Source organism: Pagrus pagrus (assembly GCF_965226575.1).
Source record: "Pagrus pagrus genome assembly, chromosome: 8".
Classification (NCBI taxonomy): Eukaryota; Metazoa; Chordata; class Actinopteri; order Spariformes; family Sparidae; genus Pagrus; species Pagrus pagrus.
In genome coordinates, this window is record NC_140192.1 from 478,194 (window position 1) to 501,057 (window position 22,864).

The window sequence follows — 22,864 nt, forward strand, 5'->3', positions numbered from 1 at the left end:
TTAAACCTTCATCAGTCGTGTGCCGGTGCTGGTGCCGGTGCCGGTGCTGGTCCTGGTGCTGGTGCCGGTGCTGGTCCTGGTGCCGGTGCCGGTGCTGGTCCTGGTGCTGGTGCTGGTCCTGGTGCCGGTGCTGGTGCTGGTGCTGGTCCTGGTGCCGGTGCCGGTGCTGGTCCTGGTGCCGGTGAAAAAAAAGAGCCTCAGCCTTCTTTAACATAACATCGATCTGTTGATTATTGATGTTGATTCAACACAGAACGTGTGTGTGTTCATATAAAGCAGCTTTAAACACTCTGACGTCATCAATATAATCATATAAAGATCAGTTATTAGTTTAAATCAATAAATCCGTCAACTGTCTCACCTGCAGGGCAGAGCGGGCCTCAGCCTCTCTGCCGCCGCTCTGCATGCTGGGAAACGGAGTTCATGTGACGGCGCAATTAAACCGCACCAGCCAATCACAGCAGCCAGTCGAGCGCCTCAGCCAGTCACAGCGCTTCAACTAACTCACTGACCAATCGCAGCGCTTCACATCCCCCAGCAACGAATTATCGCCCTGCTAACGCCTGGCAGCCAATCATAGCGCTTCATCCAACCGAGCAGCCAATCCGATCACAACAACATCCATGACGCTGCTCTGCACTGCGCCTGCGCACAGGGTAGACAGCTGATAACTCATCTATTATGCTACTTCGCTAAATAAAAATCTGGGTGAAAACTGCGCTGAGGCCGCCGCTGGACCGCCGGAGGACCGAGACTCAAAGTAAACAGCTCTCTGTGGCCGGGCGCGGTGGGGTGAGCGGGGGACGCAGCGGAGCGTTTCCCCCGGACTGTGCAGAATGTGTCGGTGTGCTGGCCGCTCGGCGCCTTCAGACAAAGCTCAGCTAACAGGCTAACGGCTTATTAGCTAGCCAAACACCGAGCGGTAACATCTGCAAAGATTGGATTTGCAACCGTGTTAATCTGATCGATGTGCGTCTCATACGCGAACAAATGTCAAGATAACGCACCGAACACGCGCTCAGACATCTGCACCGCCGCTAGAATCTGTATTAATCACATTTTACGTCTTCGGTAAGTAGCCTAGCTCCGTTAGCTAGCGAGCTAGCTCATATTTTGCCTTGGCTTGCCCGCCATCTTTTTAAAGCAAGATAAATGGGATGTTTCGTTAGCCTGAAAACATTCACACCTGAGCAGCCAGCTCGGTTAGCGCGGGCTCTGAGCTCCAATCTGCCGGCAAAGAAGCAGCGGGGTGTGTGTGGCTGTGGATGGCGGTGCTGTTCACTGGATTTGTGGAGTTTGTTGGTCGCAGCGGTGTGTGTTAGCAGTTAGCTCGCTCGTTAGCCGCTGAACCGCAGGAGCATGCAGGCAGCAGAGCGCCGGACTCCAACATCTGTTGATCCGTGCAGGAGCTGTCGGTGGTCCGGACTGTGAGAGCAGGTTTAGGGTGATCTGGTCCTGGTCCTGGAGCTGGAGCTGGACTGTTTCCTCTGATCGACCACTTTACCTGCAGTTTAATGTCCCTGCTGCTGCAGGACTTTGGAACACGACAGCTCGTCAGGTTCTGGTGGTTCGGAGACATTTTTAGTCTTGAGGAAGTTGTTTTGTGGTGAAATGCATCAGTAGACACACAGAGAGGTCACAGTGGACCTGGTACCGATGGGCCAGTATGATCTGAGCATGTCAGATTGATGACAGGTGATCACAGGTCTGCAGGTAGAAACGAGACTTGATGAACCTGCCTGAAGTTTCTTATACAACATCCAGGCAGCAGATCTGTGTTGGTGCTGGGATTAATAATGCAGAACTGATTATTGATTCATCTTCAGTTGATCAGCATGATTAGTCATTTTTCTTGCAAAAACAGCAGAAAGTCAGAGTTGGAGCTGCTCATGTTCGTCATATATGAACTATAATTTGCCAGTGGTTGGGTTTGGACCGATGATGTTCTGAAGAGGTCACTGAGGTTTGATAAACTGTGATTTGTATTATTTTGCAGTTTCCTGGTGTCACATTCAGTTCAGTGAACGTGTCTGATTTGATCATTTATGAGCTCTTGAAACAGTTTTGATTCCAGTTGTTCTCATTATCTTTATAAACCTGTCAGATCGATTGATTAGTTACAAATGTAATGTCACAGATTTTCATAATCAATTTAATTGTTTGTCATTTTTAAGAGACATGATTAAATCCATCAGTTCCAGTTTCACAAAAGTGAGAATTTACTGTCAGAGATGATCAAAGTTAATATGTTTGAAATAATCTGAATGTCTAAATGATTAGTCAAGAAAATAATCTAAACGTTAATTGATTGTTTGATTGATCCTTAAGAGAACGTCTCATGTTTATTAGAGCTGACAGTGATGATGTCACTGCTGTGTAGAGCGACAGGTCACCTGTGTGAGACTGAACACCTGAACCAACATCAGACTGGACCCGAACACACCTGCGCTATTACTGTGAACACAGATACAGTTTAAATACTTGAATGTTTAATGTGATTCAGTGAAGTTGAGACTTTTTTGTAACCTGGTTCTTGTTGGTTTTATAGTTATTAATCTGTTAATGACAAAGTAACACAAACTGTTTCCTAGAAGGGCCGTAACAAACGATCGTTTTCATGATCAATCAGGCTGGCGATTATTTTCAAGATCTATTGAATGATAGTTTTGTCTATAAAATGTCAAAAAGGTGGAAATATCTCGTCGCCATTTCCCAAAACTCAAAGTGAAGTCTTCAAATGTCTCCAGAACCCAAAGACTCTTCATTCCTGTCAGAACTGAGAAGGAAAAGCAGCAAATTGTCACATTTCAGAAGCTGGAACCAGATAATGTCTGAAAAAAATGACAAACGTTTGATCAATCATGTCAAAATAATAGTTTTTAATTTGACTTGGTTTTTCTCAGGCGACTACCTGATGAATCCTTGAAGCTTTATTCTCTATAAGTCAGTTAAGATGATTAGAGTTGAGCTCTGAGGTTCAGACACAGACCTGATCCATCAGTCTGATAAATACTGTTACTGTGATTACTCAGGTAATTGATTACACCCACACAGACCGACACACATCAGGGTTTCCCCCAGAAAACTTGCTAAGCCTGGTGGTAGGTTGGACGGGCGGCCCACCGGCGGTGAAGCATGTTTTTTTTTGCGACGGGCCTGACACAGGCCAGCAGCTGACTGGTGGCGGTGCCCTGTCGGTAACAGATTCATGACGTAGTAGAATTTAGACTGGTTCATACTGCCTCGCATTAAATCAATGTTAAAGGTTGACTGGAAATTTGAAAAAAATACTGTAATAATCAATGTAATCATGTGTTATTATAAGACATTTATTGACAATATTTAAGCTCCAACTGCAACTCAGTGACATATATTTACACGTGACACAATGTGGCATTGTTTACATGTGCTTCTGCTTGCTGCCATATTGATGCTGGTGCGATGGTGGAGACCCAACATGAGCGTTTAGCACATCTTGCCTATAAGTAGTGCAAGAAGCTTCAATAAAAGCATCTAACGCTGAATTTAATAGCAGCGTTTTACTACTAAACCACTGTGAAATTAGTGCACTTAATATTGTTAATGTTTTCACGTAGTACAAAATAAAACTGACAATTGGTCAGGTACAGCCACCCACTGAATTTCGGGTCCACCGACCAATTTTGATTAAATCTGCTGGTTCTATGTTTCCCATCGCGGCATGGAGAAGGCTGCTCTGCCACTGCAGCGGACGAGTCGACGAGCTAACATACGAACATACTAGCTGCCTCGATGAGGCTGCTAGTATGTTAGCTAGCTGCCTCGTATGGATGTTAGCTCGTTGTCCGCTGCAGGTAGAGCAGCCTTCTCAGCCAACGTCGCGCCGCTGCACTCCTGGTCAACAGGTGAACCAGCGGGTTCAACGTCTCCGCCTTTGTTCGTCCGAAAGTCCAGCGTTTTTTGCCCTTTTCTTTGTGACATCCCGTTATGTTCAATCACAAGTAGCCTAGTTTGCGTGTAGCGACAGTAGCAGTGGTGTGTGGGGTGATGAAAAACACACCTGACCTTAGACCCGCCATGTGTTCACGTGTTGACCATAAGATGGCGCCATTGCGCTTTCAACTTTGTTACTGATGGATGCAAACCTATTTTGAATAAATAAATAAAGGATGCTTAGCCTGGCGGTGGGAAATTTAAGCCTGGTGGGCTGCCAGGCTTATAATACACTGGGGGAAACCCTGCACATCCTTTACTGTCACCTCTTACAGTGAGTTAATAATATATGAAATTAATACAAACGTTTTTTCCTGAAGGAGGGAAGATTAAAATAATATCTGGTGGTCCATCAGTGACATCAGCTCAGGTGTTAACTCCAGAGGTCACAGACAAACAGCTGATAATTAATATATATAGCTCTAATATAAAATATTCAAATGAAACCTGATTGACACACCAGAGGAGAGAATAAAATCCTCTTTGGTTTTATATCATGATATTAGCACATCAGTAATGTATCTGTAAAATCCATTGATAAAGTATTTATGGCTCAAACGATTGGACGAGAATGTTTTTGTTAAATTGAGCAAATGTAAAAGTTCCGAGTGAAGAAAGCTCAGCTGGACGTCGAACACGAGCATTTAAATGATTAATATCAGTTTTATATAACATCATCTGTACGTTCAGTTAAGAAATGATTTAAAATAATCAAACTGAACAATTTGTATTATTGATTATAATTAAAGACATGAACACTGAAGTATAGCTGAATATTTGTGAGAAGAGTTGCAGCGACCTGATAATTATCACACTGTTACAGTGTTGAACTCTCATCTCATTTTCTTTCCGCTTTTCCCTATTGGGGTCGCGGGGTGTTGCCGCTTTTATCCCCTCTTTCGGGGGGTTGCGGGGCTACTGGGGCCAAATCCAGCTCACAGGGCGAAGGTTTAAATATCAGGTTTATATCAAGTGTCCTGTCAGACAGAATATTTAGTGAGATTATAGTAAAATGTTTGTTTATCCAAAAAATGTGTTCCGTAAAGGTTCATCGTTACTGATGATAGTAACGATATAATAATAATGTGTAATACCATGAAACTAATATTTCACAAGATGGTTATCATTTTTATTTCATTGATTGAAAACCAAACTGATGCGGTGAAGCTGTTCATGTTTCTGTCCTAAAATAACTTTAGTTCTGGTTATTTAAATAAAGTTTATTAAGTGTGTGTGTGTGTGTTGTGCTGTTTGTTCAGCAGCGTCGAGAGTTAGCATGCCGTCTCCTCTCACAGTATTTAAACTATTGAACATGTCACAGAGTTTAAGGAGGCAGAAGGAGACACATCTTTGGTTTTTTCAGTGTTGTGTCTGTTGGTCTGTTGACGGGTGACCGCCGCTGTGCCTCTTCCTTGTGTGACTGTTTAGGAGAAAAAACTGGATCTTTTATTTGAATTGGAATTGGAATAGATATTTTATTGCCAGTTGAACAGGAACATTAAAATACTTTTGTGTATCTCTAAAAGTCAGCTTGTAATACTGTCACCTCTTGCAGTGAGTTAATTATATATGAAATTAATACAAACGTTTTTTCCTGAAGGAGAGAAGATTAAAATAAAATGGAGAACCAGTTAAAGCTTAATTTCTATCAGATTCATCAATGACAGGAGGATGAAGTTCTCTCTACTTTTTCCGTGTGTGACTGTATTTCTTCAGGATTCAGTAGCTAAGAAAGAAACTGATCCTTTGACACTTTAAACAGTTTTGAAAATAAGATTTCATTGATCGGTAGCAGCAGAGAGCTAACGAGTCTAACAAAGTGTCTCTCCTCCTCTCAGGTCGTGCGATGGGAGTTTGTCTCCTCGGGGGAAACATCGAGCTGAAGAATCAACACCAACAACACCTGAACTGATCACACACTAACACACACCTGTGTGCCTCACACACACACACACACACACACACACACACACACACACCCTCAGACCACAGAGGGAGTTGTTTTTTCACCTTCAGGTCAGACACTGCTGTCCCACGGTGCATTGCTGCGTCACCGTCGTCCACCATGTCGGACGCCCCCGAGGCTGCGCCCCCCAGCCCCCCCACCCTCACCAACCCGCCCCCACCTGAGGTCACCAACCCCACCAAACCTGGCAGGTAGGAAACACCTGCACACGCCTGACCACTGATCACTGATCAGATCCTCCCAGGTTGTGATGTCATCACGTGATGCACTTCATTAGGAATTTGATTTGTTGGTGCGTTCAAGGACAGAGTCGGAGGTAGAGTCGGAGGTAGAGTCGGAGGTAGAGTCGGAGGTAGAGTCGGAGGCAGAGTCGGAGGTAGAGGTAGAGGTAGAGTCAGAGTCGGAGGTAGAGTCAGAGTCGGAGGTAGAGTCGCAGGTAGAGTCGGAGGTAGAGTCGGAGGCAGAGTCGGAGGTAGAGGTAGAGTCAGAGTCGGAGGTAGAGTCGCAGGTAGAGTCGGAGGTGGAGGCAGAGTCGGAGGCAGAGTCGGAGGTAGAGTCGGAGGTAGAGTCGGAGGTAGAGTCGGAGGTGGAGGCAGAGTCGGAGGTAGAGTCGGAGGTAGAGGTAGAGTCGGAGGTAGAGGTAGAGTCAGAGTCGGAGGTAGAGTCGGAGGTAGAGTCGGAGGCAGAGTCGGAGGCGGAGGTAGAGTCGGAGGTCGAGTCCGAGGTGGAGGTGGAGGTAGAGTCGGAGGTAGAGTCGGAGGTGGAGGTAGAGTCGGAGGTGGAGGTAGAGTCGGAGGTGGAGGTAGAGTCGGAGTCGGAGGTAGAGGTAGAGTCGGAGGTGGAGGTAGAGTCGGAAGTAGTGTCAGAGGTAGAGTCGGAGGTGGAGGTAGAGTCGGAAGTAGTGTCAGAGGTAGAGTAGGAGGTGGAGGTAGAGTCGGAGGTAGAGGTAGAGTCGGAGGTGGAGGTAGAGTCGGAAGTAGAGTCGGAAGTAGAGTCGGAGGTGGAGGTAGAGTCGGAGGTGGAGGTAGAGTCGGAAGTAGAGTCAGAGGTAGTGTCAGAGGTCGAGTCCGAGGAAGTGTCGGAGGTAGAGTCGGAGGTGGAGGTGGAGGTAGAGTCGGAGGTAGAGTCAGAGGTAGAGGTAGAGTCGGAAGTAGAGTCGGAGGTGGAGGTGGAGTCGGAAGTAGAGTCAGAGGTAGAGGTAGAGACGGAAGTAGAGTCGGAGGTGGAGGTAGAGTCGGAGGTGGAGGTAGAGTCGGAAGTAGAGTCGGAGTCAGAGGTAGAGGTAGAGTCAGAGTCGGAGGTAGAGTCGGAGGTGGAGGTGGAGGTAGAGTCGGAGGTAGAGTCGGAGGTGGAGGTAGAGTCGGAAGTAGAGTCGGAGGTGGAGGTAGAGTCGGAAGTAGAGTCGGAGGTAGAGGTAGAGTCGGAGGTGGAGGTAGAGTCGGAAGTAGTGTCAGAGGTAGTGTCAGAGGTGGAGGTAGAGTAGGAGGTGGAGGTAGAGTCGGAGGTAGAGATAGAGTCGGAGGTAGAGATAGAGTCGGAGGTGGAGGTAGAGTCGGAGGTAGAGGTAGAGTCGGAGGTGGAGGTAGAGTCGGAAGTAGTGTCAGAGGTAGTGTCAGAGGTGGAGGTAGAGTAGGAGGTGGAGGTAGAGTCGGAAGTAGAGTCGGAGGTAGAGGTAGAGTCGGAGGTGGAGGTAGAGTAGGAGGTGGAGGTAGAGTCGGAAGTGGAGTCGGAGGTGGAGGTGGAGGTAGAGTCAGAGGTAGAGTCGGAAGTAGAGTCGGAGGTGGAGGTGGAGTCGGAAGTAGAGTCAGAGGTAGAGGTAGAGACGGAAGTAGAGTCGGAGGTAGAGGTAGAGTCAGAGTCGGAGGTAGAGTCGGAGGTGGAGGTGGAGGTAGAGTCGGAGGTAGAGTCGGAGGTGGAGGTAGAGTCGGAAGTAGAGTCGGAGGTGGAGGTAGAGTCGGAAGTAGAGTCGGAGGTAGAGGTAGAGTCGGAGGTGGAGGTAGAGTCGGAAGTAGTGTCAGAGGTAGTGTCAGAGGTGGAGGTAGAGTAGGAGGTGGAGGTAGAGTCGGAGGTAGAGATAGAGTCGGAGGTAGAGATAGAGTCGGAGGTGGAGGTAGAGTCGGAGGTAGAGGTAGAGTCGGAGGTGGAGGTAGAGTCGGAAGTAGTGTCAGAGGTAGTGTCAGAGGTGGAGGTAGAGTAGGAGGTGGAGGTAGAGTCGGAAGTAGAGTCGGAGGTAGAGGTAGAGTCGGAGGTGGAGGTAGAGTAGGAGGTGGAGGTAGAGTCGGAAGTGGAGTCGGAGGTGGAGGTGGAGGTAGAGTCAGAGGTAGAGTCGGAAGTAGAGTCGGAGGTGGAGGTGGAGTCGGAAGTAGAGTCAGAGGTAGAGGTAGAGACGGAAGTAGAGTCGGAGGTGGAGGTAGAGTCGGAGGTGGAGGTAGAGTCGGAAGTAGAGTCGGAGGTGGAGGTAGAGTCGGAAGTAGAGTCAGAGGTAGTGTCAGAGGTGGAGGTAGAGTCGGAGGTAGAGTCAGAGGTAGAGGTAGAGTCGGAAGTAGAGTCGGAGGTGGAGGTAGAGTCGGAAGTAGAGTCAGAGGTAGTGTCAGAGGTGGAGGCCGAGTCGGAAGTAGAGTCAGAGGTAGTGTCAGAGTCGGAGGTGGAGGTAGAATCGGAAGTAGAGTCAGAGGTAGTGTCAGAGGTGGAGGTAGAGTCGGAGGTGGAGGTAGAGTTGGAGGTAGAGTCAGAGGTAGTGTCAGAGGTGGAGGTAGTGTCAGAGGTGGAGGTAGAGTCGGAGGTGGAGGTAGAGTTGGAGGTAGAGTCAGAGGTAGTGTCAGAGGTGGAGGTAGTGTCAGAGGTGGAGGTAGAGTCGGAGGTGGAGGTAGAGTTGGAGGTAGAGTCAGAGGTAGTGTCAGAGGTGGAGGTAGTGTCAGAGGTGGAGGTAGAGTCGGAGGTGGAGGTAGAGTCGGAGGTAGGAAGTGAAGTCAGTCTGAGTGCAGCTCTGTCATGTTTGTTGTGTTTGTGTCCATCAGGAAGACGAACCAGCTGCAGTACATGCAGAACGTTGTGGTGAAGACTCTGTGGAAGCATCAGTTCGCCTGGCCCTTCTACCAGCCTGTGGACGCCATCAAGCTCTGCCTCGCCGTAAGTCACAACACAGACCGTCCTACCACAAATATTTCACACACGTTTCAGTTCCTTTAGAGGTCCAAAAAGTCTAGATCTAACCACGTCCTCATCTCTAGGACTACCACAAAGTGATCAAGAACCCGATGGACATGGGAACCATCAAGAAACGTCTGGAGAACAATTATTACTGGAGCGCCAGTGAGGCCATGCAGGACTTCAACACCATGTTCACCAACTGTTACATCTACAACAAGGTACTTATACACAACATGGGTACTAATACATCTACAACAAGGTACTTATACACAACATAGGTACTAATACATCTACAACAAGGTACTTATACACAACACGGGTACTAATACATCTACAACAAGGTACTTATACATAACACAGGTACTAATACATCTACAACAAGATACTTATACACAACACAGGTACTAATACATCTACAACAAGGTACTTATACACAACACGGGTACTAATACATCTACAACAAGGTACTTATACACAACACGGGTACTAATACATCTACAACAAGGTACTTTGTACACAACACGGGTACTAATACATCTACAACAAGGTACTTATACACAACACAGGTACTAATACATCTACAACAAGGTACTTATACACAACACGGGTACTAATACATCTACAACAAGGTACTTATACACAACACGGGTACTAATACATCTACAACAAGGTACTTTGTACACAACACGGGTACTAATACATCTACAACAAGGTACTTATACACAACGCAGGTATTAATACATCTACAACAAGGTACTTATACACAGTACTACAGTATGTGTGTATTTTTATTTGAAAGTACTGCAGTATGTGTGTAGTACCTGTCCTGATCACCCTGCCTGTGATTGGAGGTCAGCTCAGGTGACGTCTCGGTGTAACATGAAGAAGAAGAAGGTGTCATGGCTGCTGCTACATGTGTCTGTAGAGTCATCACAGATGTTGACTGCTGTAGTAACACTGTGTGTGTGTGTGTGTGTCTGTGTCTGTGTCTGTGTGTCTGTGTCTGTGTGTGTGTGTCTGTGTGTGTCTTCAGCCCACAGATGACATCGTCCTCATGGCTCAGGCTTTAGAGAAAATCTTCCTGCAGAAAGTCGCTCAGATGCCTCAAGAGGAAGTTGCTCTGCTGCCGCCGGCGCCCAAAGGCAAGAAACAGAGCAAGCAGCCCGCTGCCGCCACTACAGGTACTACAGTACTGATACTACAGTACAGGTACTGCAGTACTGGTACTACAGTACAGGTACTGCAGTACCGATACTACAGTACAGGTACTGCAGTACAGGTACTACAGTACTGACACTGCAGTGCAGGTACTACAGTACTGATACTGCAGTACAGGTTCTACAATACCGATACATGCAGTACAGGTACTACAGTACCGATACTGCAGGTACTGATACTACTGATACTGCAGTACTGATACTGCAGGTACTAGGATATTTACAGGTACTACTGCAGTACTTAAACTGTTGTATCAGTAAAACTGTGTATAAAGTTTATTTATTTGATATCACTGCAGTTATTTTTATACATAAGGTTTTACCTTGTAGAACTAAAACAGTACTAGACTCTGTATTGTTTATTGCAGTACTTTCATATACTTTTTGTACAGTATAGTACTGCAGTACTAACAGTACTGTCTCTCTCTCTCAGTGAGTCAGCAGGCGGAGTCTTCAGCCTCCCCTCCCCCCTCCTACCCCTCCCCCTCCCCCTCTCAGACACCTGTCATCTCGACCACGCCCACACCGGTCCAGACCACGCCCCCTGTCTCTGCCCCGCAGCCCCCGGCAACCATGATGCCGTCTGCACAGCCTGTCGTCAAGGTAACCGCTTCACATGACACCTGTCTGTCTTTGTACCTGTCTCTCTTTCCTTATCTACCTGTCTGTCTCTGGCACTGTGTCTGTCTCTGCACGTCTTCTTAACATCTATCTGTCTCCCTCTGCCCGTCTCTACCTGTCTCCCTCGACATGTGTCTTTCTACTCTTTGCATCTGCATGTCTTGCTCCGTATTTTTTTACCTGTGTTTGTGTCCACCTGTCTACCTCTCTCTCAACGGCCGTCCTCACACCTGTCTTTCTCCAACAGAAGAAAGGTGTGAAGAGGAAAGCCGACACCACCACTCCAACCACGTCGGCCATCTCCGCCGGTCGCGCCGACTCTCCGTCCGCTCAGGACACCAAACCGCCCAAACTGGGCTCGTCCCGCCGTGAGGCAGCTGCCCGCCCTGCCAAGACCCGCAGGGAGACGGGCGAGGAGGTGGCTGTGGGCGAGGTGGGAGCCGGTGGAGGCGGGCCCGGGGGGAGGAAGGGCGGTAAGCTGGGCGAGCAGATGAAACACTGCGACGCCATCCTGAAGGAGATGCTCTCGAAGAAACACGCCGCCTACGCCTGGCCCTTCTACAAGCCAGTCGACGCCGAGGCTCTGGAGCTGCACGACTACCATGATATCATCAAACACCCCATGGACCTCAGCACCGTCCGGGTAATACACAATGACATCATCACACTGCCATGACATCACAGTATCAGATGGGTCAGTCAGGAGACGAGCTGAGTTAATATCTGAGGCAGACAGACAACCAACAGTCGATCTGTGACACGGCGGTCAGATCTAAGTTAAAACCGCCGACAGGAAGTGTGACATCACAGCTTTGAACCGTCAGACTGTCGAGTTCAAAGCTTTTATTCTTATCAGACTAGACCTGTTAATCAAGAAGTAGATCCAAACTGTCTGATCCATCAGAATCATCAGCCTCCAATCAATAATCAGGTTCTTCTCTGGCCGACACGTTCAGTCACTTCAGACTGCTTACAAGCAAATCGCAGGTGAATTGCAGGTGAATCGCAGGTGAATCGCAGGTGAATCGCAGGTGAATCACAGGTGAAATGCAGGTGAATTGCAGGTGAATCGCAGGTGAATCGCAGGTGAATCGCAGGTGAATTGCAGGTGAAATGCAGGTGAATCGCAGGTGAATCGCAGGTGCATCGCAGGTGAAATGCAGGTAAATCGCAGGTGAAATGCAGGTGAATTGCAGGTGAAACACAGGTGCTGAGATGAGGGTCGAGTGGTGAACTGACTCTTGGTCTCATGTTGAATCTCTCCGACAGAAAAAGATGGATAAAGGAGAATACAATGATCCTCAGAGCTTTGCCACTGACGTCAGGTTAATGTTCTCCAACTGCTACAAGTACAATCCTCCAGACCACGAGGTGGTGGCCATGGCCCGCAAGCTGCAGGTACGTAACACCTGGAGAACCTCCGGTCCTCTGAGAACCTTCGCCTCATCAGACTCTGTCGTCAGTAATCTGTCAATAAATCAATACATCGACCTCTCCGCAGGACGTGTTCGAGATGCGTTTCGCTAAGATCCCTGATGAGGGCCTGGAGGCGTCAGTCCCATCTACAACACCACTGGTCAGTAAAAGCACCGCCTCCTCTGACAGCAGCAACAACTCCTCCTCCGACGAATCGTCCGACTCAGAGGAGGAGCGAGCCACGCGATTGGCTGAGCTACAGGAGCAGGTTGGTGCTGCCGACCAATCACAGGTCAAGAACATCCTCGTTTTCTTCTTTTTAACATCATTGTAGATTTAATGAACGTTTGATTTTCTATTAACGGGTTTTCTAAATAATCATCTTCATATTATCATGTGATTGTAGTTGTGTAGACCATCAGCAGCTAAAGGCGCTCCAGGTATTGCTCAGAAGTTGTAGGTATTGATTATCAGTGTATTCCACCAGTTGAAGGCGGTGCACGAGCAGCTGGCAGTCCTGTCCCAGGCTCCCGTCAGCAAGCCAAAGAAGAAGAAAGAGAAGAAAGACAAGGAGAAGAAGAAAGAGAAGGACAAAGACAAAGGGAACAAGGGCAAGATGGAGGAAGAGAAGAAGCCCAAGGCTGCCGCTCAGCAGCCCAAACCAACCAATCAGAAGAAGGCGCCGGCCAGGAAAGCCAACAGCACAGTGACCGCCACCAGGTACTGTTCAATCGGCTCCCAGTTCTTTCAAAGTGTTTTAAAGAGTTGACATTCTCAGAAAGCTCTGACCAATCAGAGCGGTTCTGTGTTTCCAGGCAACCGAAGAAAGGCAGTAAGGCATCCGGCGGCGGCTCAGCCAACGGAGACGACGGCGAGGAGTCGTCCCTTCCCATGTCGTACGACGAGAAGCGGCAGCTGAGTCTGGATATCAATCGGCTGCCGGGGGAGAAGCTGGGCCGCGTCGTCCACATCATCCAGTCCAGAGAGCCGTCGCTGAGGGACTCGAACCCCGACGAGATCGAGATCGACTTCGAGACCCTCAAACCCTCCACGCTCCGAGAGCTGGAGCGCTACGTCAAGTCCTGCCTGCAGAAGAAGCAGAGGAAGCTACTGCGTGAGTGTATATACTGCTGTCTGTACACTGGGTACTACAGTGTAGTACTGTAATACTGAGTGTGTATATATACTGCTGTCTGTACACTGAGTACTACAGTGTAGTACTGTAATACTGAGTGTGTTTATCAGAATCAGAATACTTTATTAATCCCCGGGGGGAAATTGTTTTGTTCCAGATGCTCCGTGCAAAGTAGAAATAGAAATATAGCCTGAATGGAAACGAGATAAAATAAAGATATAAATAAAATAGTAAAGTAGACAACAAAATAAAGTGTTCAATGACCACTCCAAGTATTTACAGATATACAGTGCAATATAAATATGGTATATGGGAAATATACATAGATAAACATATATAAATATATATATATAAATATAGCCATTTGAGTCCGATCATCAGAGGGAGGAGTTGTAAAGTTTAATGGCCACAGGTAGGAATGACTTCCTGTGGCGCTCAGTGATGCATTCGGGAGCTGATGGTGCTCCTCTGTTTGACCAGAGCGTTGTGGAGAGGGTGAAAGTCATACTGCAGTATCGCCCGCAACTTCCACAGCATCCTCCTGTCTGACACTGCTGTCAAAGTGTCCAGCTCCACCCCCACAGTGTCACTGGCCTTCCTGATCAGCTTGTTGAGTCTGTTGGCATCTGCTACTCTCAGTCTGCTGCCCCAGCACACAACAGCAAACAGAACAGCACCGGCCACCACAGACTCATAAAATATCCTCTGCACAGTCCGGCAGATGTTAAAGGAGCGGAGCCTCCTCGGAAAATAGAGGCTGCTCTGTCCCTTCTTGTAGAGGACTTCAGTGTTCTTAGTCCAGTCCAGTTTATTGTCTATGAACACCCCCAGATATTTGTAGTGTTCAATGATGTCCATGTTATGCCCCAGGATGGAAACTGGGCTCACTGGTGTCCTGGTTCTCCTCAGATCCACCACCAGCTCTCTGGTCTTTGTTGTGTTGAGCTGCAGGTGGTTCAGCTCACACCATGTGACGAAGTTATCCACCACAGCCCTGTATTCAGCCTCATCACCTTGCTGATACATCCAACAACAGCAGAGTCATCAGAAAACTTCTGAAGATGGCACGATGTCTGGTAGCTGAAGTCCGTGGTGTAAAGGGTGAAGAGGAAAGGAGAGAGGACAGTCCCTTGTGGGGCCCCGGTGTTGCTGACCACTGCATCTGACACACAGTGCAGCAAGCGCACGTACTGTGGTCGGCCAGTGAGGTAGTCCACAGTCCAGGACACAAGGGGGGGATCCACCAGCATCGCCGTCAGCTTGTCACCCAGTACAGCAGACCTGATGGTATTGAAAGCACTGGAGAAGTCAAAGAACGTGACCCTCACAGTGCTCCCCGGCTTGTCCAGGTGGGTGTAGACACGGTTCAGCAGGTAGATAATGGCATCCTCGACTCCAATCTGGGGCTGGTAGGCGAACTGGAGGGGATCCAGGTGCGGCCTGACCACAGGCATGAGCTGCTCCAGGACGAGTCTCTCAAGGGTCTTCATGATATGTGACGTCAGTGCCACCGGTCGGTAGTCCAAGAAACCACTGGGCTGCGGCATCTTTGGCACTGGAACAAGGCAGGACGTCTTCCATATCACAGGGACCCTCTGGAGGTTCAGGCTCATGTTGAAGACACGATGAAGCACTCCACAGAGCTGTTCGGCGCAGGCTCTGAGAACCCGTGGGCTGACACCGTCAGGGCCTGCAGCCTTACCGGCGGGGAGTTTGCTCAGCTGTCTCCTGACATGAAGCGGTGTAAACAGTGCAGGTCGAGGAGGGGGAGAGTTGGAGTCCATAGTGAGAGGAGGGCAGGTAGCATGGGAGCCAGAGGAGGTGTGAGGAGTGGGGGATGGGTGTGAGGGGCTCAAAGAGTTGGATGGGGTGCTATCAGGAGGAGGAGGGGAGGTCAGAAGCTGTGGTGGCTGGAGACAGTCAACAGGAGAGCCAGCAGGGGCCAGGGCTGCAGTGTCAAACCTGTTGAAGAACAGATTTAACTCATTGGCCCTAGCCACACTACCATCAGCGTCACTGCTAGTTGGTCTGAAACCGGTGATGGTCCTCATACCACTCCAGACCTCCCTCATGTTATTCTGCTGGAGTTCCTCTCCAGCTTCCTTCTGTAGCCGTCCTTAGCCTCTGTGATCTTGGCATTCAGGTCCCTCTGAATGTCCCTCAGCTCCTCCCTGTTGCCACCTCTGAAAGCCCTCTTCTTCTGATTGAGTATGGCTTTGATGTCTTTTGTTACCCAAGGCTTGTTGTTTGGGTAACAGTGCACAGTCCTTGCTGGGACAATACCGTCCACACAGAAATTAATGTAGTCCGTAATGCACTCAGTAAGCCCATCAATGTCCTCTCCATGTGGCTCACAGAGTACATTCCAGTCAGTCACCTCAAAGCAGCCCTGCAGTGCCTTGTAGCAGTCCTCAGACCATGTCCTCACTGTCTTTGTGGTCACAGGCAGCCTCTTCACTAGAGGCACATAGCAGGGGGTGAGAAGCACCAGGTTGTGATCTGATCTTCCCAGCGGGGGGAGAGACGTGGAGGTGTATGCATCCTTTACATTAGCATACAGCAGGTCCAGGGTCTTCTCCTCTCTGGTTTTACAGGTCACATACTGGGTGTTTTTAATGGAGACATGGTTGAAGTCACCCGAGATTATAATGAGAGCACTCGGGTGTGCAGTCTGTAGTCCGGCTATGTCGAGTGGATGACGTCACTTGCCGACGTCGGGTTAGCGGACGGGGGAATATACACAGCCACGACAATAGCATGTGAGAATTCACAGGGTAAATAATAAGGACGGAGACCCACAGCTAACAGTTCAATATCCGGGCTGCAGATGCGGTCTTTGATGGTAATGTGACCAGGATTGCACCACCTGTTGTTCACATAAACAGCAAGCCCCCCTCCTATAGTGCAGTCCCTGTCAGCCCGGACAGTGTGGAAACCCTCGGTGGAAACATTGTGGTCAGGAACATCCGTGTGTAGCCATGACTCTGAAAAAATCATCAGACTACACTCTCGGTATTCCTGATTACTCCGGGTTAGCGCCGTAAGCTCGTCCATCTTATTCCCCAGTGATCTCACGTTGCCCATGATGAGAGATGGGAGACACGGCTTGTATGTCTTCCTCTCCATAAGTCTCCGATGTTTCGCTCCTTTCCTCCGCTGTAGCGATCCTTTCCCTCTGCAACCCCGGTGTGTTTTCCTCCAAAGTTCAGCAGGGATATCCTCCATCACCGTAGCCAAGCCGGCCGGTGAACAGTGCGGTGTTGCTGAGCGACGGTCGAGTGGCAGAGTGAAAGGAGCGATTCCACCACAAGCGAAACAACAGAAACTCTCCACACAAGCATGTTTAGAGGACGTGGCTTAATAAATAACTGAAGTAAAAACAGAACGAGTGAGATAAAGAAAAAAGGAAAACAAGTTGAAAACAAAGTTAAAGTTCGCAGGAGCGACTGGAACAGGCTGCATACATCGCGCCGCATGCGCACTAGGATCTATATATACTGTATATACTGCTTACAGTACTACTACAGTACTACTACAGTATTGCTATACAAATGCTGGATAGTGTAAAAAAAGGGACCTGACTATTAACATCATGTCTCTCTCTCTACCTGTGTCTCTGTGTGTGTGTGTGTGTGTGTGTGTGTGTGTGTGTGTGTGTGTGTGTGTCTCTCTCTCTCCAGAGAAAGCAGCAGGGGGCGGGGCCTCGGGAGGCGGGGCTAGTCGTTTGAGTGGCAGCTCCTCTTCCTCCTCTGATGACAGCTCCTCAACAGGAACCTCCTCTTCCTCCGACACAGACTGAACACACACACTCACACACTCACACACACAAACACCCACACACACGTTACTGAACACACACACGCATACAGAGGTTTATCCACTTTACACACAGAGGTACACACAGATGAACACACACATCATGTTAACTTCCATCCTGAACACACACACAAAAGACAGAGATACACACTCTGAACTTCTTACAACACACATACAGTATATATAAACACACACACACACACACACACACACACACACACACACACACACACACACGCCCAGACTTGGAGACTGTATGTAAATAGGCTGACCTGTTTTTTAGCTCCTAGTGTCGTTTTTTTTTTTTTTTTTTCGTTTTTTTCTTCCTGGAGGAACGCAAACAGACCGAAGAAGAGAAGAAGAAAACAACAAGAGAAGAAGAAGGGAGTGAGACAGGCAGCCTGTCTGTCTGACTGGGAGTTGTGTTGATCTTCTCTGAACACTCGAGCGTGGAGGCTTTCTTCTGCTTCTGCTTCTTCTTCTTCCTGTTGTTGGACGGCCGGCTGTGACCCCTGACCTCTGCAAACATTCCAGAAGCATCAATAGAGCATCATGGAGGAGGAGGAGGAGGAGGAGGAGGAGGAGGAGATCTCAGGGGGTTTACTCCATCAACGTCTCAGAAATGAATGGATTGGAAGATTCCTCAGATTTGTTTAAAGGTGGCGACGCCTGTGAGACAAAGTTCAGAGCTTCAGGAGCCAATCAGGTTCTTCGTTCAGAGTAAAATTCTGATGCAGTGAATGTGTTTGACTTCAGACTGGAGATGATGCAGCTCAGATCAGATAAACGAGCTGACAGACGTGAAACGTCCTGCAGACAAAACCAATTTGTTTCTTGTGTGAGACGTCATGTGATGAGAGACGGACCGGATATGAATCTGATTCAAACAGTCCTCGTCTTCATTAGTGATCGTCTTCAGCAGTGGTCACAGTCAGACCTCCATCTTGTCTTGTGTCCAGCGTCAGTCTGTGGAGGAGAGTTTAAAACATTTAGAAATATCTTCTGTGTTTCAATGACATCATCTGAAGTTAGCATGCTAACCAATTAGCCCCAGCCAGTGGCCCAAAGCTCATGTGTTTGCAGTTTAAACACAGCTTGCTGCACGGCTAACTGAGCTAGAAAGCTAACAGTGGCTACAGTTGTGGATGAATAAACAGACTACAGTTAGCAGCAGTTAGCGGTCACTCTGCTGATGTGCTGCCTGTTTGTTGGGGATATAATCCTCGTATCATCGGTGACGTCTCTGCGGACGCTTTTTGTTTTTAAATATAAAAAGTCAAATCTCGGATTAATTTTCTAAAATGAAGGAAATCTGTGCAGTTGTTGGATTAACCCCTCTGAGTCGACCGTCTCCTCTGCTGGTCCTGCAACAAAATCCACAACCTACTGTCTGTCCCCGGGGTCAACAGTGACGGAGGGGGGCGGGGTCACCAGGCTCAGACCCCGCCCCCTCAGCAGAGAGACAAACTTTTTTTTTTTTAACACTACATTTCCTTTATTTTTCTGTTTTTGATTTTCAGGTTGTGTGCTGAACTCGTTTGTGTCTTATAAGGTTCTCTATATGAAATGTCTTTGTACCGCTGCCCCCCCGCTCCATATACTGTACCAGCCCCAGCTCACCGTCACTTCCTGTCAGAGGTCAGACTGCTCCAGGTGTGAGGAAGAGTCCTGATTGGGCGTCAGGTCTTTTAGAGTTTATTTTAGAATCGACGGTTTCAAACTTCAAACAACAAAAGTAGAAAAATAAAATCTTCTGCTGAAAAACTCGAAGCTTGAAAAAAAGGTTTCCCAGAATAAAAACCAGCTGCGACAGTTGAAAACAAACATGGCCGTCACAGATTCTGTCAGCTGTTTATTATTGGTTCTTTAAAATGGTTGAGACGCAGCGACGTCACACTTTGTTTTATTCTCTGATCAGATCATTTTATTTCTCAACAGGAAGTCACGACTGAACCTGATCAGAGCTTTTTAAGATCTTTTTAATAAAGTCTGATCTGATTGGCTGTTGTGGTGACATCATAGCATCGTGTTCACCTGATTGGTGGGTTGGTGTTGAGCTGGAGTCTCTCAGGAAGCTTCCTTACGTTTGGGACGCAGCGCTCAGGTGAAGGTCGGACTGGTTCTTCTGGGTTTGACCTTTGACCTGTATCAGATGTTACCTGACGATCCCTCAGGTGTCGCAGTCTGTCTCCAGGTGGATGAAACGGACCTAACACCACGCTGTGCTCTGATTGGTCAGTTGGAGGCTGTGACGCTGGAAAACAACATTTTACCTGTGACAGGAGTTTCCAGTTTTCAGATGCGATTTGAACACATCAGTCAGAGGGTCGGAGGTCACTGCTGATCAAATCAATCAATCAGATCGAACCAATCAGATGAATCATGTGACATCTCAAACACACCTGTCTGTCTGTCGACCTGTCTGTCTGTAGTGTGTTGCTGTTCTCTTCGTGTTTGACCTTTGACCTCTGCGTACAGACAGGATCTGGACTCCATGGTTCTCGTCTTTTGGAGTTTTCAGCCCTGAGTTCTGTTTCGCAGGCTCTAGTCTGATTGGTTGAACCTTCAGTGGTGTGTAAGCTAAAAGCTTCTGATTGGAGTTGAAGATGTTTGGTTCTGGTTGTCTGACGATGTGTTCAGGCTCAGCAGGAGGACAGAGAACTCAATCATGTAGAAACTGATTGATGAATTGGTTTGATGGGAATCGATCAATGATTTAAATTTTCTGTAAAAACTCGACTTTCCGTTTCATCTCGTTTCAAACTGAATCTGTGGGTTTCTGAAGCTTTCGACTCCGTTGTCATGGAGACGGTTCAGTTGTTGTCACATGGTTTAAATCCAGCGTCCGAGCTGAGCGCGTGAATTCATTAGTGCTTTTTAATCTCGTCAGACTGAAGAGACATTTTATTTTGGACATTTAGCAGACTAATCAATAACTGATCTATAATCAATCAGGACAGAGACGTGTCCTCCCGGTGTGACAGACAGACAGACAGTCAGTCGGACAGCTCGTTGCCACAGTAACCCTCCTCTGTTTGTTTTTAGTTGATGGTCGAGCTTTGATGCTAATAGTTAATTTTTGTATTTTAATAAGAAAAAGGAAAAAAGTGATTTTATGTATTTGCATGCACTCCGGCCGTACGTTCTTTCTTCCGTATGTTTGAGCACTGTATAGTAGCTGTATAGTAGCTGTCTGAGCTTTAGATCGACTCCACTCGATAGAGTAGAGACACCGAGAGAGAGACAGAGACAGAGAGGACGAACCGACGACAAACCAACAAGTGAATTATTTGATGTAATTACTGATATGGGATCCTTATTTTCTGAGTTCCTTTGTTTTCATAAATAAACACATAAACTGAAACGACGACTCGACTCTTTTTTTATCTCACACACGTTTCTGTGGGTCAGATCTCTGAATGAAGCAGAGCTCACGTGTTTGTCCTCACGTGAATATCTGCCCCAGAATGGAAAATGTACCTTATTAGTTATCAGCAGATAATAAAATTATAGTCAATTCTACAAAGTCCAACTGCTTTAGTTGACTTAACAAGTTGTTTGTGAGCAGAACACAACAAACAGAAGAAGAAGGCTGTGATGTCAGCCGCTCACTGTCTGATTGGTTACATGACCTGAACACTGAAGTAACTAAAGTTATCAAGTAAATGTAGCGGAGAGGAAGCAGAGCATGGAAATACCCCGAAAAAATGAAAACTGTACTTCAGTAAATTGTATTTGGGTTTATTTCTTTGCTGGTTGTTCAAAATTTTGACACAGATTTTAATTTATGTTATAAATGAATATTGATCCCAAATATCAGGTTTCAGTTTCTAATAATCAGTATCGTCCCTGAAGAAGTCATCAGTCGAGTTTGAGTCAAGTCGGCATCAAAGAAAAGTTTCAGCCAAACCTCAAATAAAAGCTTTATTCATGACGTCTCACAGACGAAGCTTCATCGACGTCCGTCTGTCTGCTGCGCTCAGCAGAACTTAAAGGAGCGCTGTGTGGTTCTGAAGAAGACACTCACAATATTAATGATGTAATAATACAAACTCAGAAATAAGTGAATAAACAAGCTGTTCTCAGGAAAATAAGGTCCCAGAACACTGTTTGAGGCTAGAAAAAGGTGGCAGGGTCCGCCACATATAAACAAAGTAAAACAGTAGTTGTCCTTTAAGGTCAGTTTGTTTATTCAGTCATGTTATTTGATCTTTCTCTGCTCATTAACATTTATTCATTAAAACTACAGACCGCTCCTTTAACTGGGGACTTGTAGGGTCAGTTTTAGCTTGGACTTCCTGTTTGTACGTGTCTTGACAGGTCAGACCTGGTTCCAGCCTTTTATTCTTCCTCCACAAGAATGAAAACTTTTACTGTTGCAGTAAAAGCAGAATCTGAGTCAACGTGGAACAAATCAGGATCCCTTCACAGCTCCTACATTTCCCATAAAGCCCAGTTTTCTAAAGTGATGTGTTTAACTGTCACTGTCGTTTCCTCAGATACAGGAAACAGCTGTCAGCGTGTTGTCCATGTTGCTTCCACACAAACACTTAACACTGAAGAACGACTTCCTAAGTTGGGAAATGGGACCACCGAGGTGCACCTGAATGCAGCATCAGAGCCCACACTGTTCTGAGGTCGCTGCAGTGCATTCTGGTCTCTGTAGTCCTCCTGTACAAACTGCTGTGTTTCTTCTTCAATGGTGGATTTCTGTGTGGTTGTTTCTGGAGAAAGGTCCTCAGACACCAAAACCAGCAGATCCTGAACTTTACTGCTTTACTTTTTTTTTTACATTTTAATAAATCAAACAGGAAGAAGAAACGCACCAGACTGCTGAGAGAAAACAGAAGATTTAAAGCTCCCAGACTGATGAAGGTCAGACACACGTGTTTATTATAGACCGTGTGCTGTAGATAGAAATACTGTGAAGGACACAAGACGTACACAAGCTGTGTGCATGCTCAGGCCTATGTGAACTGACCAATCAGAGCAGAATGGGCCATTTAGGAGGCGGGCCTTAAAGAGACGGGAGCTAAAAGAAAGTGTTCAGACAGGCTGAATAGAGGAGCTGCAGCCGCAGAGAAGAGGCAAATCTTGTGTTTGAACATTAAAGCATGTAAACATTTTATATCCTCACCCAAAATTAAAATACTGACAATGAGCAAAATATGAAACCTTTAAAAACCAAAACCAGGACAGGAGAATTTGAACAGAACAATTATGACTCATTCAGAACATGTTCTAGTCTTCGGTCTCCTCGTTAACACGGACGGAGTCTGAAGGTTCCCGGGACACTGAGACAAACAGCTCAATGTTCATGTGTTCAGCTGAAGTTTGAAAGAAGAGCTGCTGTTTTTAATCCAGATGTTCCAGATGTTCCAGAGGATCAATGATGTCCTTCTTCTTTGGGACGGATCCTGAACAGACCTGCAAACTGAAGACTGAACAGAAACGTTGAATCCTCGTAAACGTCTCCAAAGTTCAGTCTGAATCAAAGCATCTGTTCCGGTCTACATGACGCTGCAGATCCTGGACCGCCCGTCTGTGTCCTCCAGGCCCTTCTTGTCCCGG

General features: G+C 47.3%; 2 protein-coding genes across 5 annotated transcripts in view; one reads left to right on the top strand and one right to left on the bottom strand.

The window, feature by feature from the left end:
• Positions 1 to 550: 550 nt before the first annotated feature.
• Positions 551 to 20,657, top strand: LOC311260649 (bromodomain-containing protein 3-like). 4 transcript variants are annotated; one of them, XM_084358748.1, is made up of 12 exons: positions 551 to 760; positions 5,811 to 6,129; positions 8,956 to 9,067; positions 9,169 to 9,306; positions 10,122 to 10,269; positions 10,739 to 10,908; positions 11,174 to 11,569; positions 12,196 to 12,324; positions 12,428 to 12,634; positions 12,830 to 13,062; positions 13,158 to 13,456; positions 17,158 to 20,657. In XM_084358748.1, the coding sequence occupies exons 2-12, from the start codon at positions 6,038 to 6,040 to the stop codon at positions 17,274 to 17,276; spliced, it is 2,043 nt and encodes a 680-aa protein (XP_084214874.1). In that variant the 5' UTR covers positions 551 to 760; positions 5,811 to 6,037; the 3' UTR covers positions 17,277 to 20,657. The 4 variants fall into 4 exon arrangements, with proteins under 4 accessions (XP_084214874.1, XP_084214877.1, XP_084214876.1 ...); XM_084358751.1 differs by having other exon boundaries at positions 10,122 to 10,230; XM_084358750.1 differs by having other exon boundaries at positions 554 to 760; positions 12,428 to 12,610.
• Positions 20,658 to 21,203: 546 nt separating this feature from the next.
• brd3os (BRD3 opposite strand) overlaps positions 21,204 to 22,864 on the bottom strand; it is a 2,676-nt gene continuing 1,015 nt past the window's right edge. Inside the window, exon 2 of the mRNA XM_084358769.1 lies at positions 21,204 to 22,864. This exon is cut by the window's right edge and continues 389 nt beyond it. Coding sequence (XP_084214895.1) covers positions 22,804 to 22,864 — 61 coding nt within the window. The 3' untranslated portion in view covers positions 21,204 to 22,803.

Excerpts from the sequence above, each read along its gene's own strand:
- LOC311260649 (XM_084358748.1), top strand. The coding sequence starts at position 6,038 with ATGTCGGACGCCCCCGAGGCTGCGCCCCCCAGCCCCCCCACCCTCACC. Across the intron at positions 9,068-9,168 it reads CCATCAAGCTCTGCCTCGCC|GACTACCACAAAGTGATCAA; the intron begins GTAAGTCACAAC and ends CCTCATCTCTAG. Across the intron at positions 10,270-10,738 it reads GCCCGCTGCCGCCACTACAG|TGAGTCAGCAGGCGGAGTCT; the intron begins GTACTACAGTAC and ends TCTCTCTCTCAG.